General features: G+C 41.4%; 1 protein-coding gene across 2 annotated transcripts; it reads right to left on the reverse strand.

Annotated features, from left to right (window-relative positions):
• Positions 1-564: 564 nt before the first annotated feature.
• Positions 565-18,485, reverse strand: TMEM59 (transmembrane protein 59). 2 transcript variants are annotated; one of them, XM_089666556.1, is made up of 8 exons: positions 18,301-18,485; positions 15,482-15,587; positions 8,778-8,872; positions 8,507-8,659; positions 6,371-6,428; positions 6,140-6,239; positions 5,920-6,028; positions 565-3,808 (listed from the first exon to the last, which is right to left on the reverse strand). In XM_089666556.1, exons 1-8 carry the CDS (start codon positions 18,445-18,447, stop codon positions 3,653-3,655), a joined length of 924 nt encoding a protein of 307 aa, XP_089522682.1. In that variant the 5' UTR covers positions 18,448-18,485; the 3' UTR covers positions 565-3,652. The 2 variants fall into 2 exon arrangements, with proteins under 2 accessions (XP_089522682.1, XP_089522681.1); XM_089666555.1 differs by having other exon boundaries at positions 6,347-6,428.
• Between the last annotated feature and the right edge of the window lie 11 nt (positions 18,486-18,496).

Consider the following 18,496-nt stretch of genomic DNA (forward strand, 5'->3'; position numbering starts at 1 on the left):
CCCCCCCCGTGAATACCTATGCCCGCTAACCTGTGTAAGACGGATGCGTATACTTACCTATTTTCATGCCACTCTGGTCTGGTCACATGATCTCCCGCGTCAGCCAGTGGTCAGCTACTGGGAAGAGGAGAGAGCACTAAACAATGGCTGGTAATGCCTAAACAATGACATCACCCGTAGGCTTTCTATGGCCCATCTTTTGGCACTCCCTCCTGTCCTCTGCAGTGATGCCGCATCATACGAACGCACCAAAGAGACATAAAATTAGTCAAGTATATACTGTTCATCTTTTTTTCTTTTAACACAGGTTAGTAAGCATATGTTAGGAATGGGGAGGGAGTATTTTTAAGATAAGTTCGTTATATCCCATAATTCTATCCTAATTTAAATATTTGCAGCTCATAAAACAGTGCTGGAAGGCCCTCTGTCAAAAAGCACCAGGAGTCTGGAACCTTTAAAATGTATCAAACACATACATCAGCATTGATATACCGGATGCTTCTTGCACACGGATTTTACCACTGCAGAGGGAGGATAAGTGTAAGATCTCACCAAGAAAGTGTCAACAGTTTGTGATTATTTATTACAGGAAAACTGTACAATTACACTTCAAACCCCTTGTAAACATTTAGATCCTCATTACCAAATTGTTTTTATAATCTGTTGGTTGCAGTTTTTATCTGTTAGGTTTCTTTAAGAACACATTTATTTGTGTTACATCACTGGACATCTTATACCTTGGTCCTCTAGCAGGGAAAAAAAAAAAAAATGTATGGCTCAGCTATCCAACTCCATTCCAAAGAGGCTGCAAACAGGCCAGATTCTGGTCAGTAAAAAGATTTGCTGCTGATTGCAGGATTGCTAAAACTGGAGATGAACCAAGGCCTTTGTGAGTGGAGTTAAACAGAACACCAATGCCTTACAGCAAGCAGAAATGGTTAACCTAGGGGACGTGTGTTTAACCAGTCAGCATAGAACAAGTTCAAAAAAGCCCTACCAATAGAAAGCTTCTTCAGGACATCTGATCTGCTTAAAAAAAAAGTGTAGCTGATTACATGGGAAAATGTATATGTATGTACAACACATAGGCAAGACCAGTTATTATCCACAATGTTTTCAAGAATCTTGAAACTCTCCTTGATCCCATAAGACCTGTACATCAAGCACTTCACTAGGTCAAAGTCAGAACAGCAAGATACATTTTAGATTGTAATGTGTCAAATGTCTTTGCTGTACAAGGGGCATTCTGATACACGAACATTTAAAATGGATCATGCTGTGCTAACATCAGGCCAGAGAAATGCAGAGAGGGTCATATTATGTAGGACTGCAATAAGTTGTCTACAATAAAGAGTAAAGTGTCATGAGACCTTTGAGGTGGAAACACACCGGAACTTAGAAAAAAAACAAAACAAAACACACAGAGTAGGTGGAAACTGACCGGTCATGCTCTATACAAGGTCTATGTACAAGGGATCCAGGAGAAGGAAGCCAAGAGCTACTTTACCTACTAACATTGTATGAGTATTTTACTTTTAACAGGAGAGAACCAAAAAAAAAAAAAAAATATGTCAAGTGTATGCTATCTGGGCTCCCTCAGATTTTTTTTTCTTTTATTGGCCTGGCAACAAGGATTTCACCAGAAAGGAGGGAAAAATATGCAACAGTAAAAACATCAGAAATGTAAATGTAAGTAGAGGCAAGGCTAGAGCCCCTGTTAGCTTTTACTGCTTACAATTATGTACTTTGTGAGAAATGAATCAAGGTTTCTTCGGTGACATCCATTTACCTGTACATCTCTACAGTAAAATCTTACAGTTAAGCAAGGCAAACAGGAGAATTAATGTGGTTGTAAACCGCAGAAAAATACAACAAAAAAATCTTCTCCCTGCAAGTTAAGAGCATAATGTGCTAGTATGCATCGCATCGCATACTAGCACATTATGAAAGACTTACCTTAGAACAAAGGTCCCCAGCATAGCGCTGTCTCGGCTCCCCAGGGCTTACATCTTCACCCGGTCTTCTTTCTGGATTTGTGGGCTGCCGCCGTTTGACTGGCTGAGCCATGATGTTACTCCCGTGCAGAAGCCTCGGCTCTCCCAAAGGATGGCACACTGTCGGTGACATCACTGACATTACTAAAGTAAATATCTCCCAAACGGTGCCAGTTTAGGAGATATTTACTGTACCTACAGGTTAGCCTTATCTGTAGGTACAAGAGAAAAAAAAAAACCTACTTTACTACCACTTTAAGTAGAACCATAGTCAAAACTTTTTTTTCTATTTTGAATACAGCAAGGGAAGGTTATAACCTGTCAATTGTTTTTGTCATTTGTGACCTATTTCAGAAATTTCCCTACACTTCCTCTTCCATAGCCGAAAAGGAAGTGGGAGGAAATCCAATGCAAATCCAAATGAGATGGAAATGCAAATTAAGGGAATCCCTAGGGGACCTTCAGGTCACCAGAATTAGTGATCTCATTGGAAAATTTCCTCTCTATTACCTTTCTGGGGACAACACAAAATTTGGGATTTTCTTTACTTTCACTTTCAGTGATAATGGTACACAGCACAAAGAGAGTGAATCCCCTTAACAGGGTCACATACAGAAATAAAAACTGACTGGGGTTCTAATCCCTCTCCACTCTATTAAAAGCAACAAAAAAAATTGTCTTTACTCTTTCAGTGGTTTCAGTTTACTGGAATTTTGCCAACATACTAGGTAAGGAAAGCACAATCCTTGAAATGTGGGGTACGTACACCATATCCCTTGCTGCAGCAAAGTCTCTATTAGATTTCTTGCTTTGTTTTCCTGTTGTAGATTTTACTTCACTTCCTGTCTGGTGAACCTGTTGCCACCGTGACAGGAAGTGAGGGGAAATCTGTCACAAAGCTTGAGATAGAAGGAAAAAAAAAAAAAGATTTTAATCCTTGCTGCTCTATCCAAAACGAATAAAAATGTTTTTGACTGAACATACACCCAACGCCGACATTACAATGTCATAGAAAGTGTCTGTGCAATTCAAAGCTCATCAATCCTTACTCAAAGATCCTATGCTATGCTCAAATAGTAAATCTCATTCCAATTCTAAGAATAAGCCGGGTTTATAGTACACTTCCATGGCCGACTCATTTTCCGGCTCATTAACAATGGTCCATTGTATGTAATGCTCTGTTGCTTTTTGGCAGCATTCATACAAGCAAGCTTATTACAGGTCACTGAATCCTTTGATAAAGTTCACAAGTTCCCATGTAAACAAACACAAAGTGCTCAGTGAATGTAACAGTGTGACACGGACACATTTGCACAGTTTCATCCAGATTTATGTGTCACGTAGGAGAGGCTTGCAAAGCAGATATAAAATGATGTATCATTATATCCCACCTTCAGATAAGAACAGAAGAATCAAAAATCAGGAGAATATTCACCCAGCAGCAAAAAGATTATGCCAAAGACTAGCTGTGCAATTAGATCCAGTCCTAGATAGAAATATATAACTCAGATTAGAGATCCCCATATCCCACACACCACACGGAAGCTGTTAATCTGATGGAGAGTTTATAGTCTGTAGTTTCTCTAGAAATCCATAGCGCTACAGGGCGCCTCTTGTACATGGTGACAGGAAGCGACAATTGAAGGCTGCATGGCCCGTTAGATGGCAGACTTGGCCAAGTCTACCTTTGTGGGTAAAGGGCCTGCTTCTTCATTTTCCTGCGGAACTCCATGAACGACCACCAGAGATGCAGGAGGGTACTTGTGTAGCTTCTGCTCATTTAGATATTCCAGATCCCCATATATACTCAGCTTCTGCAAGAAAAGGAGTCACACAGCTTTGCTGTTAATAGTCCTTAAATAACAAATACATGATATCATACTGGAGCAATTTAGTAAAGATGAAACAATGCAAATTCTTCACTTTTTATTCTAACGAGTAGTAAAGTCATCACATTTAATGGTCCTTACCAATGTATGTTTTATTGGTTTTCTGATAAAGCAAACCACAAAAAACTACTTCACACACCAACTTATTAAAAACCAAAGCTTCTCCTTCCATAATACTCATGTTTAACTCCTTGCCACCCACAATTTGTATATTATTTATTCATTAATAAACATCCTCCATTTGAGAGCAACTACCTGACACTGGACAGCTGCCAACTCTCACTTCTAGTTGTCACAGACAACTTGGTCCCCACCAGGGGCGGACTGACAACTCATGGGGCCCCCGGGCAATAGGAGATCATGGGGCCCCTGTGTCCTTGCCCAAACTCAAACAAGCCTATGAAAAATGTACCTGGGGCATCTCATGAGGCCCCTTAATGACCCCGGGCAGTGCCCGAGTTTCCAAATGGTCAGTCCGCCCCTGGTCCCCACTGACAATCAGGAACTAATTTGAGTGGTTTTCAACCACTGTCAGCTATGATAGAGATCACATGCAGGCTGGAGGTTTCATTAGCAATATAAGCCATTCACTCTGCAGATGGCTCTGCAACCTGCAGAAGGAAGTGTTTATCTATTTAATAGTGTAGTTGTCAGATACAATTAAAGTACATATTAAAAAAAAAAAAAAAACCCCCCAAAAAAAAAAAAAAAAAAAAAAAAAAAAAAAAACACACAACTTTGGCCTAGGCATTTGACCTTTGGTCATGAAAAGGGGGGTTGCTCCCTATCCCAATCTTCACTTTTTACAGTAAAACGTGAAGATTTTGTATTCCTGGATCCACAGAACATTTTGACATGCAGTTTTCACTAAAGATGACTTCTGACTATGAGTTTTTAAAAACCATTTGATTCTGCTTTGCCCAGGTTTACTTTAGGTTTTATCCTTTGTTTAATCTTAATCGCATTCTGAACACTATTTGTTAGCAATAAAATTGCAGTCATTTATCTTTTTGACAAATGAAACTAATATTTGAACATTTATGATACATGTACAGAAAGGTACCAGGATTAACTGATCGTAGCCATGGGGAAACCACAATCACCCAGTTCTTATACAAACATTTGGCCTAAGTCCCAGCAAGCTAAACTAGTTATGCTGGTCAACATACTGAACAAGAATAAGACGACACAGCTTTATAAAAAGTAGTGCTATAGCATGTGAAACTCCAATTGTGATAAACGTTCTACCACTTTAAGGAAGCTGCTACCTCACACACTACACCAGTGTTTCTCAACTCCAGTCCTCATGGACCCCCAACAGGTCATGTTTTCAGGATTTCCATTATTTTGCACAGGTGATTTGATCAGTTTCACTGCCTTAGTAATTACCACAGCTGTTTCATCTGAGGGAAATCCTGAAAACATGACCTGTTGGGGGTCCATGAGGACTGGAGTTGAGAAACACTGCACTACACCAAGGGGTTGATTTACTAAAACTGGAACATGAAAAATCTGGGGCAGCTCTACATAAAAACCAGTCAGCTTCCAGGTTTTACCGTGAAAAGCTTAATTGAACAAGCTGAGGTTAGAAGCCGATTGGTTACCATGCACAGCTGCACCAGATTCTGAGCGCTCAAGGTTTACTAAATCTCCCCCCCAAGTGTACAAACATCAGAAAAGAGTCAGCTCTTCCAAACCCCCTGTATTTGAAAGTATGTTATTGGTGTCAATACTATCCTGCGGAGTTATAGGAAAACCAATAAAGGATGTGCTTAGTATGTAACAAAGTAAATAAAAAGGTATATATTTACATCTATCTGTGATGAACTAGAGGATTTTGCCATAGGGTATTAAAATGGTATTGCTGTGAGCAACAGGAGATTTGGTAGCAGTGACTCTTCTTGACTGATGAACTGCCTAAAATATTTTTGACACAATCTCAATGGATTACTCTCTAATCTGGACTTTATTTTCAGTTCACACTTTATAAGGGTAGGGTAAGGGTTATTCTCTTTGGACATATACAGAGAACTCACCTCAGAGGGAACATACTGATCAGATGCAGTAGCTACTGTTGCACAACAAATCCAGAGCAGAACCAGGATGGACAGAATCAAAGTGGCTGTGAGGAGCCAGTTGGAATTCCTGCACAATCCAAATACAAATGAATGTATAATAAGTAGAGAGTCATCTAGCTAGACAGTATAATAATGTGGGGGGAAAAGTCATTCTGATACACATATGGATACCACATACATAGCTAGACACTTCATAATGCTGGCTCCTCTTTCCAATTCCAGGAAATCACCTCTTCTGTTCCACGGTCCCTCTCCTGCACGGTCTTCAGGTGCTAGGTCTGCCACAACATAGGACACAATCTGTCAAATCCGTAACATAAAACTGGAGGATAACTCTGACATATAAAAAAAACTGGATCACTCACACATTTTGTATCAGACTTACTTTGGACAATATCTAGCAAGTTACCTCTTGCAGATGGATTTTCTGAGTACACTGGCGGTATCTGCTGAATTTCTGGCTGGGACTGACCAGGCAGGGAAAAAAAAAAAAATTCATTTTCAGTAATTAAATATTCTGCAGGTCCCATAAACATAAAATACATTCTAAATAGAAAGAAAGCAGTAACTTAAAATGGAACTAAACCTTCTCAATTTTAAATATTTGTCATCTTTATGCTGCTAATATTAGTAAACAGATGGAAAGTATATTCAGTTTGCTTGTTTTAACCCCCCCCAATTTTTGAAGTTGCTTCCTGGTTTCTGACCTAGGCCAAGATGATAAACACACATCTCAGGAGTCTTCATGGGCATTTTTTTCTTTCATCTGGGCTCTCTCAGCTAAGCATGCCCTCCTGCCTACATGCCTGAACTAAGGGCAGATGGATTCCAGGACGTAAATGCTACATGAATCATCTGCTAGGTAGTGTTTTTCAAAGTGATTTCTCAAAATAAAGCATGAATGGATGTGTGAGTTTGCTTTGAACATTAAAAATGAATTAAATGTATGTAAAAGACCCAATTCCCATCTCGGCGATCTATATACATTGCAAGGATTTAAACAAACTGTTTCGGATCCCTACCTTTTATTATTCTGAAGGATTAACCGTTTGTTTGTCTGTGTCCAGACAAACAGGAGAGTGATTCCTTGTGGAAATGGTTTTATAATTATCAATCAGCTACTGCATCTGCAGGGTTCTAATGTGGAAAATTGCAGGGCTGCATCTCATTAGCAAATTAGCAATTTTGTGGCAGGGGATGCTCAAAATCTGATTGGTTTATTAGTGCAGACTTCTGGGAAAATCAGTAAGCCAGTCGCACAAGCAGGAAATTACATTTCTGGGGGGTGTTCTGTACAGAACATCTCCAGGTAGCCATATTGCAATGCATTTTAAAAATGATTATAGCAGCTACAGATGGAAAAGGAAAGGTAATTTGTAATAACATTCAATTACAAAATAACTTGTTTCGCAATTGTATGCGCTATATTTTTTTTTTTCATATTTGCTAATTTTTTCCCAATGAAAGTGGAGTTACGACTTAAATATTCTGTGCCGATACTATAATGTTTTCAGCTTCATTACTATTCTCTAAACAGATATATATAGTGGATTTCATTTTAATAAAGTATGATGGGGAGTCACAGAAGATAGTGAGGTATGCACCATATAAAATGTTCAATTAAAGCGTAATAACGTGCACTATAAAAAATAAAATCACATACCCCCCATGCTCTGGGATACATTCATGCAAGTGTTTGTTCTTCATGCACTTTCACTGTAGGCAGGCCCCCTTTCACTGCAAGCGGGCCATATAAACATGTCAGGGTCTGCTCTCCCCTATTGCCCTAGGGAAGATTTCTTCCTCAATTAATTTCAAATACTGGAAGTCATCCTGTGAAGTCTGCACTTTTATCAGTGTGTCACACAACGGTCATAACATACACATGGGACAAGTGCAGGAAACATTTCTTCCTTCTTTTTTAAACATGTGCCCCTATATCTCTTAAATGATACCATCTCCTTTTGGAATTTTAATAATTGCTGAGAAAGATCTATATACCATGTTTCGTATTATACCCATATTTAGCATCTAACCCAAAACATGGTCAGCATGCACTCCCCCCCCCCCCCCCAACCCCCTTACAGAATTGTGGGGCTTTTCTTTCTACTGGCTCCTGTCATATTTGAAATTGGCGTAGCTCCACCCACAAAGTTGAGTTGTTCATTCACAGGAATTGCAGCAGAGGGACTGTAGGTCTCAATGAAACACAAGTGTAGTGATGTTACCACACTTATTTTCCATTGATAGTTCCTCCAGCTCTATAAATGAAAATCCAAACCTCTGTACAGATCTGGGGCTGGAAGAAGAGTCTGTAGGTGCCAGAGAATTGCACATGCGATCTAATGATCATGGTTACAATGCTCTGCAAGCTCAAATGGAAAAAAATGCACATTTTTGTTTTTCAGAAATGGCGGAATTCTCTTTTAGCCTTCAAAGCCCTCTAAATCAGAGTAACTGAGGTGAAAGTAATGAACAGAATAATGATTACCGCATCCTGTGTATACATTGTTGTTAAAGTCTAGTTTAATCCCCCTACACATACTTGCACTATCAGAATACGTCCATTATCTGCTTGAATGTAGAATGTCCAGGATGATGATATGAAACTTTGGGCAGAATCCATCATGTCACTCCAGAATGCTTTCACCATAGTCAGAGGGAACAGGACGTGTATACGAGGCACCATATCTGACAGCTGCAAATGTTAAGTGATACTTGTCATCATGAAGGACTATTATAACAAATGGAGCTGCTTTAAGAAAGCATACAAGTAGCAAAGCATTTTATTTGCTTTAATCCAATGTAGCACCAACCTCTTCTTGACGCTTCTCTGCAAAAGGCATCTGGCTGTTACAGCCAAGGATACAAGCATACTGCTCATTGGTCTGGGGGTAGGCTTCTGTACAGGCTGTAAGAAAATGGCAAATGTCAAACAAGGCTAGCTGTTACACAGAAAATAGGCCAGGGTCTCTCATATGACATGATGGGGTAGATTTACTAAAACTGGTTTGCATGGTAGCCAATCAGCTTCTAACCTCAGCTTGTTCAGTTAAGCTTTGGCAATAAAACCTGGAAGCTGATTGGTTTCTATGCAGAAATGCATCTAATTTTGTACTCTCCAGCTTTAGTAAATAAACTCCGATGGGTCTTTAAAATAAAAAAAAAACTGCTGTGGAGACATAGGGGTTGATTTACTAAAGGCAAATAGAGTGTGCATGTTGCAAAGTGCAGTTGCACTCCGCAAAAACGGTTTCTCCAGAGCTTAATAAATGAGCAGAAGCTCTGCTGACATCCATCATCCAATCATTTTTTTAATTTCCTTGCACGACTGGGTATTCTTGCAAAATGAAGGTTTACCTCATTTACTAAGCTCTGGAAAAACTGCACAGTCTATTTGCCTTCAGTAAACCATTCCAAAAGTGCAGGATATGGCTGTTACCGTTTCTCTTTGGGGGTGATACAAACTCTCTTACTGCTGTAAGGTAGCTGAATCTCTACCCGCGTCCAACCTTTTGTTAAGCTGTTTATGTGAACTAAGTGGATGTGCCTGTGTGTTATTTTGTTTTTCAGTCAATATTTTTTAAACTTTACATGTCTCTTGTGAACGTCTGCAATCCTGCTGCACATACTTCAGTTCATAGGTATGTTTTTTCTTTGTATACGTTTACTGTTTGTTAATTAGATTTTTTTCTGTCATAACAAGTACACATGAAAAAAAAAAAAGGGACGAACAGAAGGGTCATAAGGCTCAGCCTTAGCTCTGTATTCAATTACACAATATCAGTAAAAATAGGCTATACATGTTGGTGCATAAGGCATATCAAAATACAACATGGTAATTCCCCATTAGGTAGAAAACAAAGGAGTAGAACTACCATATTAAGCCGGATGTGAGGCATGCAATTGTCTAGCAAATGCTTTTTTTCTTTGCTTTTAGTTCTCCTTTAAAATTTTAACCTAACAAAACTCAAAAGGAAACTTCACCCAAAAAGGGAGGTTATGCTCTTCCTCCTCCTCCTCCTTCACATTTGGATTATAACTTAGGGGAGGGGAAGGGTGGGGGATACCTGGGGGTCCCACTTCCAGTCAATCGCCACGGCGGAACGGAATTTCTCCTCTTCCCTGCCCGCAGCCTTCTGGGACATGTCACAGGTCCCAAAACGCTGTGGGACCATTCACAAAGCAAAGCGCAACTCGCACATGCGCGGTGAGATGGAGGCTGTGAACCCGCAAGGAGTCACAGACAGCTGCCCACACTTAACATGTTGGCGCCAGGGACTTGTAGACTGGTGAAGAAACGGCCCGCGTGAGGATGGCACTGGATCCTTGGGCAGGTAGGTGTCTGTTTATTAAAAGTCAGCAGCTACAGTTTTTGTAGTTGCTGACTTAATTTTTGAAACCCTGGTTCAAGCTCCTCTTTAGCCAACAAGATTTCCTAAATGTGCATACACTTCTTATTAACTGGGGATGTATCCTCCATCAAATGCTTTCTGTCAGCATTGCAAGATCTTGGCACAGGGACTCCACAGGATTCAGCAGTGGATTGACGACTGTATGTTGGAAGCTAGTAAGTGGATTCAAATATTACAACTTATGGAATTGATCATGGAAGTTTGTGTTTTTATTGTTAAAGGTCGATACTACCTGAGGAAAACAAATAATGACAGAGCTTGTCCATATTTAACACAAATGTATCATACAGACTGGGTAAGTATATTTATCTCATTTAAGGCATACCACGCTCACTTTCTGTAAATGCCAAATAAATTGGGACTGTAGCAACAGCAGCCACAGACAATGTGGCCCCCACTTACAGTTGCAAGAAAAAGTATGTGAACCCCTTGGGATTACGTGGAGTTTTGCATGAATTGGGCAAAAAATGTGCTCTGAACGTCATCTAAGTCACAACAATAGAAGAACACAGTCTGCTGAACATAATACTACACAAATATTAGATGTTGCTATGGTTTAATTGCACATAACATGTAAACATTCACAGTGCAGGGAGGACAAAGTATGTGAGGCCCTAGCTTAATGACTTCTCCCAGAGCTAATTGGAGCAAGGAGTGAGCCAACCTTGACCCCAATCAGTGTGATGATATTGGATGTGTTGCTGACAGCTGTCCTGCCCTTAAAAAACACACACCTGTTTTGGGTTTACTGGTTTCAAGAAGCACTGTCTGATGTGAACCATACCTCGCAGAAAAGAGCTCTCAGAAGACCTACGATTAGGAATTGTTGACTTGCATGAAGCTGGAAAGGGTTACAAAAGTATCTCCAAAAGCCTTGATGTTCATGTGTCCACGGTAAGACAGACGGTCTACAAATGGAGAAAGTTTAGCACTGTTGCTACTCTCCCTAGGCGTGGTCGTCCTGTAAAAATGACTGCAAGAGCACAGCGCAGAATGCTGCATGAGGTAAAGAAGAATCCCAGAGCGTCAGCTAAAGACCTACAGAAATCTCTGGCACATGCTAACATTTTTGTTGACACATCTACAATAAGGAAAACATTAAACAAGAATGGAGTACATGGGAGGACACCACGGAGGAAGCCATTGCTGTCCAAAAAGAATATTGAAGCACGTTTGAAGTTTGCAAAAGAGCACCTGGATGTTCCACAGCACTACTGGCAAAATATACTGTGGACAGATGAAACCAAGATTGAGTTGTTTGGGAAGAACACACAACACTATGTGTGGAGAAAAAAAGGCACAGCACACCAACATCAAAACCTCATCCCCACTGTAAAACATGGCGGAGGGAGCATCATGGTTTGGGGCTGCTTTGCTGCCTCATGGCCTGGACGGATTGTTGTCATTGATGGGAAAATGAATTCCAGAGTTTATCAAGACATTTTGCAGGAAAACGTACGACCATCTGTCCGCCAACTGAAGCTCCGCAGAGGATGGGTGATGCAACAGGACAATGACCCAAAGCATACAAGTAGTTCAACAAAGCAATGGCTGCAACAGCACAGAATACGCCTTCTGGAGTGGCCCAGTCAGAGTCCTGACCTCAACCCGATTGAAATGCTGTGGCATGACCTTAAGAGAGCGATTCACACCAGACATCCCAAGAATATTGCTACACTGAAACAGTTTTGTGAAGAGGAGTGGTCCAAAATTACTCCAGATCATTGTCCAGGTCTGATCTGCAACTACAGGAAACGTTTGGTTGAGGTTATTGCTGCCAAAGGAGGGTCAACCAGTTATTAAGTCCAAAGGTTCACATACTTTTTCCTCCCTGCACTGTGAATGTTTACATGTTATGTGCAACTAAACCATGGCAACATCTAATGTTTGTGTAGTATTATGTTCAGCAGACTGTCTTCTTCTATTGTTGTGACTTAGATGACGTTCAGAGCACATTTTATGCCCAATTCATGCAAAACTCCACGTAATCCCAAGGGGTTCACATACTTTTTCTTGCAACTGTATTTAAGAAGGGTGCATGTAACATAATACAAACTCTTCGCCAAGTGTCTCAGAGATCTTCTACACAGTTTCAGAAATGTGCACAATGAATGCACTCTGAGCCGTGTGTGCATACAACAAAGAACAGGACATGTTGCTTTCTGCATTGTTAATACAAAACAGGACAGACTGAACTGCAATCCAAATGTTTTAGAATTCTATAAATAGGTGATGGAATGTAGTAAATCTCTCCACACAATGTAAGCTTTCAAGTTTTTCTAAAGTGTCAAGTAGAAGAGAACAAAGTAGAAGAGAACAGCAACAACTTCAATACTTATAAATCAATGGCAACCAATAAGAAGATCCTTTTCTTGGGGGCCCCATCCCCTGACTCGCGGCTCCCCTCGGGTGACCCATCCCCTGACTCGCCCCTCCCCTCGGGTGCCCCATCCCCTGAATCGCGGCTTCCCTCGGGTGCCCGATCCCCTGACTCGCGGCTTCCCTCTGGCGACCCATCCCCTGACTCGCGGCTTCCCTCTGGCGACCCATCCCCTGACTCGCGGCTTCCCTCTGGCGACCCATCCCCTGACTCGCGGCTTCCCTCTGGCGACCCATCCCCTGACTTGCTGAAATACACCGCTAATAGGCCACAATTAAAAAACATGCAAAAGAACTATTCTGATATAAGACTACTCTCACACCCTGCCCACTCCAATTCATAAAGGGTAACTGAATACACAAAATATGTCCAGCAACATATTACTTTACTGTCATTGTATACATACAACAAAATTCATCAAGGTACTCTTTAAATTTTAGAAAAGCAACATTATATATTTCTCAAGACCCCTACACATACACATTTCCTAACATATGCCCACATATCTGTTTTTATATATAACAAAATATCGAATATTTGAAGAAGAAAAAAAGGAAACACTTCACATAATATTCCTAAAACTCTGCACCTGATGGGTTTGTAGGCAATACAGACCTAGAGATAAAAAACCTAAACTTCAATTGGTTAATGTGCATTTTAAGTGTCCTAATATCTTTTCCCAGACAGCAACAGGGCATACACATTCTGACATGGATGGATTGGATCACTACCAATAGCTCTTTCCCACTATTTTAAATGGCATATACTTTTTCCAAGTGTAGATCTGTACCTATGATCAGCTGTGTTGTTTTCACCACATAAGACAAGCACTTCTTATCCTCCACCCTGCAGCTGACATACCACACTAAAGAAGGATACTCTCAATGGTGCAATAATGGAAACTGACCAGAAGCCTCAAGGGTAATCCAGTCTGTTTCAGTCCCCTAAAGAAAAACAATCTCTGCTGCACTTTCTCACTGGAAAACAAGCAGGTTTAGACCATGACAATATCTTTATAATATGGTACATCCAATAACTTAATAGTGTCCACCCTTTCCAATGCTCACTACCTATATATACACTGAGCAATGATTGATCTTTCCTGATCTCCTATATTCCATTATTAATTCTTCAGTTTTTTATTTTTATGCACACCACTCAACCAAATGCTGAATTTCCTGCCTATAAGTGTTTTTCTCATTTTCTCCAACTAAACTCATGAGTCCAACTAAAGTATTGTCATTAGCAAACTTCACTATGGTATTTGATGCATGTATGGGAGTACAGTCATATGTAAACAATGTAAACAGAGCTGAACTCAACCCACATCTGCATTACCCCTATATGCAGACTAATATTAGACACCTGATCTCCTATTCTCACAATTTGTGCTCTATTTGTTAGGAAATCCAGAATGCATAAGCAGCAGTGGGTATACACCCAAAGCATTTAACTTTTTCCCTAGTTTGTCAAGAACTACTATGTTAAATGCTGAGATAAAATCAATGAATAACATCCTAACGTGTTTGAGTGCTGAAGATGTGTCATCAAAGCAGTGTGCAAATCAATAGAAATTGCATTGTCTGTGTATCTGTTTGCATGAAAGGCAAACGGATACTTATCCAGGTCAACAAGAATGCTTGCATTAAGATGTAATACTTAAAGCCCCTCAAAACACATGATGATGATGATAGGAGTTAAAACAACTGGACAATAGTCACTTAAGCACGTTACTGCTGATATGTTTTCTTTATTTTAAGTATTGAGACAATAGTAGTAGATTTAAAACTAAGGTACTGCAGCTTGTCGCAATGCCACTAACTAAACTTCTGCTCTGGATTCCCACGGTGGCAACTGCCTGCGCATATGGCCACAAGACCTCTACTGCAGGGCAGGATCAGCCAATCCAAACTCTAATTTTCCCCTTTAGTAGAGATCAGGCCGGGGTGCTGGAATCACAAAGCAGCAGTTTCAGCAGCAAACATGATTCCGAACTTCTGCTACACTGGTCATGTATAATTTTTCAGATTTCACTTGTTAGGTCTTCAGAACAGTAAGCCATCATAGCCAAGCCAGAGGACAATGCTACTAAACCACTATGGATACTGCCTTTGCATCTAAAAGCATCTCACCTCTGACTGTCCTCCATATCAAGGTCCTTCACTTAGGCAGCCCATGATGATTCAATATTCTTTCCTTCTGCCACAGGCGTAAGGAAAGAAAAAAATCGCTTGATTCCCCCATCAACATAATGTTGATGGGGGAAGCCCTTCCGCAGCGCTATTGTGTTCTTCCAGCGGGGTGGGATGAGGGTTACAGGGAGCCTTCCAGGCTCGCAGAACACAATGATTACTGCTAGTAGCTATAGTTGCAGGTAGAAAACTCCAATAGGCTGGTTGTACCCAAGTTGATCGATGGACCTACTTGGGTACAATCAGCCTGCCTTTACATGAATCAGCCGATCCCTGCTGAACCAGCCAAGTTTTTAATCCATGTATGGGAGGCTTTACCCTATATTAGAATAGATTGTACATGTGTCCTTCAGTACTGCATCCCATAATACCCAGCTACCAACATTACAGAATAGTGCTATAAGCTCAACAAAAGCTGGTTTGTAATTGGTTGCTAAGAGTTCATGCATAATTGGTATTTGATGTGTCACTACAAAATCACTCAGGATATTTGCCTAACAAATTGCAAGTATTCTCCTTGTATGTATCATCACCTGATTCACATTCCAGCTTTGTCTTGTTCAAGTCTTCTCCAATCCCTGCAAATTGACAGATAGAGAAAAGACGACAACCTCTATGGCAGGCAAAGAGCTCCTCCTCCTGTACAGAAATGGTAACACAACAGAGGATGTTATTTATGGCAGAATGCGACCCTAAGGTTTTATTAATATTACAGGTATTTATATAATTTACGCAACACTTTTCATACTGTACATTCACATCGGCTCCTGCCCTCAAGGCACTTACAATCAAAGGTCACTATCTCACATGCATAAATACACGCAACACACATACTAGGGCCAATTTAGACAAGATTTGGACAGGAGCCAATTAACCTACCAGCATGTCTTTGGAGTGTGGGAGGAAACCAGAGTATTAGGAGAAAATCCAGGTACATTCAGAGAGAACATAAAAATATTGTGCACATAGTGTCCTGACTGATGTTAGACAAACACACACAAAGATACACAGTGCAACCCCTAGCAAACATTGAAATAAACCTTTATCACAAGTGCTCAAAATCTCCAAATGTGTCCAAATATAATACAATTAAGTAAAATGTATATTATTATTATACAGGATTTATATAGCGCCAACAGTTTGCGCAGCACTTTACAATATAAGGGAGACGGTACAATTACAATACATTTCAGTACAGAAGGAATAGGAGGTCCCTGCTCGTGGAGCTTACAATCTAAAGGAAGGGGGAGGTGATACAAAAAGGTGATAGCTGCGGGGGACGATCTGGTGGAGGTGATTCAAGTACAGTTCTAAGGTGGAGGTGGGGTAGTCTTCCCTGAAGAAGTGAGTTTTCAAAGATCGCCTAAAGGCAGACAGGGTGGGGGCTGACCAGACATGCTGTGGTAGGGAGTTCCAGGGAATGGGAGAGGCTCTGGAGAAGTCCTGGAGGCAAGCGTGGGAGGAGGTGATGAGGGAGCTAGAGAGGAGGATATCATGGGAGGAGCGGAGTGGGCGATTTGGGCGGTATCTGTTGATGAGGTTGGTGATGTAGCTAGGGGCAGTGTTGTGGATATTTTCCATGCATCCCACTGTGGCAATTTTTATCTTTTACAAGGATTACATTTGGCCTTGGTACTGACCCTATTTGGAACACCAAGCTCATCTATGTTTGTCACACACTTCTGCAAAGGACTTTGGAATATTATTATTATTATACAGGATTTATATAGCGCCAACAGTTTGCGCAGCGCTTTACAAAATGAAATGTTGGCGGGCAGCAAGGGGTTAGAGGGTTAGCTCACCTTTACCAAAAAAACTGCCTATGCAGATAAGGGGGCAACTGTAGATAAAAAACTGTGCAGCTCTGACCAATGCTAAAGCAATTCTAAAGGTTAATTTTTTTTTTTTAAAATAACAAACATATTTATACTTACCTACTGTGTAAGTGGTTTTGCACAGAGCAGCCTGGATCCTCTTCTTGGGTCCCCCACAGGCTCTCTTGGCTCCTCATTCCTGTCAGGTGCCCCCACAGCAAGCAGCTTGCTATGGGGGTACCAGCTGCTCCATGTATCCATTCACACACAGAGACGCAGCTTGGCCCTGCCCCTCCCCCTCTCTTCGTTGGCTGACTAGCTGTGATTGACACCAGCAGGAGCCAATGGCACCCACTTGCTGTCTTAGCCAATAAGTAGGCAGAGACTTGGGATAGCCGAGGCTGTTGTTCACATCGCTGCATAGCAATGAAGCTCAGGTAAGTATTGAGGGGGCTGCTGCACACAGGTTTTTTTTACCTTCATGCATTCTAAAAACCCTGAGCCCTTACATCCACTTTAAATATTGGATATTGTATGTACTCTCCAGTGCCTCAGGATATGCACAGCCAAAAGGGAAGCCAAGGGAACCAGGACAGCGACAACCAGGCATCAACAGCAAGGCTCCTACTTTCCATTCATCATACATCTGCATCAGAGGCCAGTAATCAGCTCTGAGGAAAGGGATTCGTCCCCAAAACGCGTCAGCCATTTGACCGCACTGACAGTGAGAACACCTTGCCCGGCGTTGTGGCCATTGTCATTTTTCTATGCTTTTTAGATACCTGCTTCATCTGTATGTTTTTATTATTCTTTCACTCCTACAATAAACCTTGGTTAATGCACTAGGTGTGTGCACCACCTGTTTTCTCTCTATCCACTTTAAATATTGCCCTTGCTATAGGCGTAGGCCATTTATGTACCTCCTGAAGCTTGACCTGAAAACTCCCAGGACATTGCTAAGAGAAGCCCAGCTATTACTCTTCACCATCACAGGAGTGAGCTTTTTCTCTGATCCAAAACCCTCACGTGCTTTCTCTCCTCACTCCTGTGATGGTGACCAGTAACAGCTGGGAGAGTCTTAGCAACATCCTGGGAGTTTTCCATCCAGGCTTCATGAAGGATGGAAAGGCCACAACCTATAGGAAGGGTATTACTCAAGTTTAGTCAGTTCTCCACAGTTTGTTTTTGCAGATTTTTGGTAAAGTGGAACTAACCGTATAAAACCCTCAGTGCACAGAATCACGCTAAGCGTACCGCCGTCACCGCCTCCAACTCCGCCCCCAATGTCAGGTTCACAGAGTATGTAAAGTCCCCATGTATAGTGCCTAGTAAGAGCAGCTCCCCAGCACACAGGGATAACCCCAATGGCTGCCCCTCTGACCCACATCTGTAGACTGGTCACCCACATCTGTAAGCAGAATAGGCTGCAGAGGGAAGTTCCATGCCGGATGTTGTGCACAGCCAAGTACCAAGGCCAAGGATGTTTATATAGCAGAGCTGAAGGAGGAGGGGCTCGGCGTGTTCGGTCTCACACTCACCTCAGGGTAGGTGTGCAGGGGGTAGGTGCCCTCACACACATGGTGGCAGGACGAGCTATCCCCCAGGGCCGTGTCCAAGGAGCCCTGAACTCTCCAGCTACAAAACAGCAACAGCACTCCGCTACAAAAGATCTGTAAGGCTGCCATCTTTCTCCTCTCAATCACTTCCGGATACTGGAGCTGCGTCCTTACGTTA

The sequence above is a fragment of the Staurois parvus genome, unplaced genomic scaffold (genome assembly GCF_062004578.1).
Source record: "Staurois parvus isolate SC_StPar_1 unplaced genomic scaffold, SC_StPar_1.0 ptg002753l, whole genome shotgun sequence".
Taxonomy (NCBI): Eukaryota; Metazoa; Chordata; class Amphibia; order Anura; family Ranidae; genus Staurois; species Staurois parvus.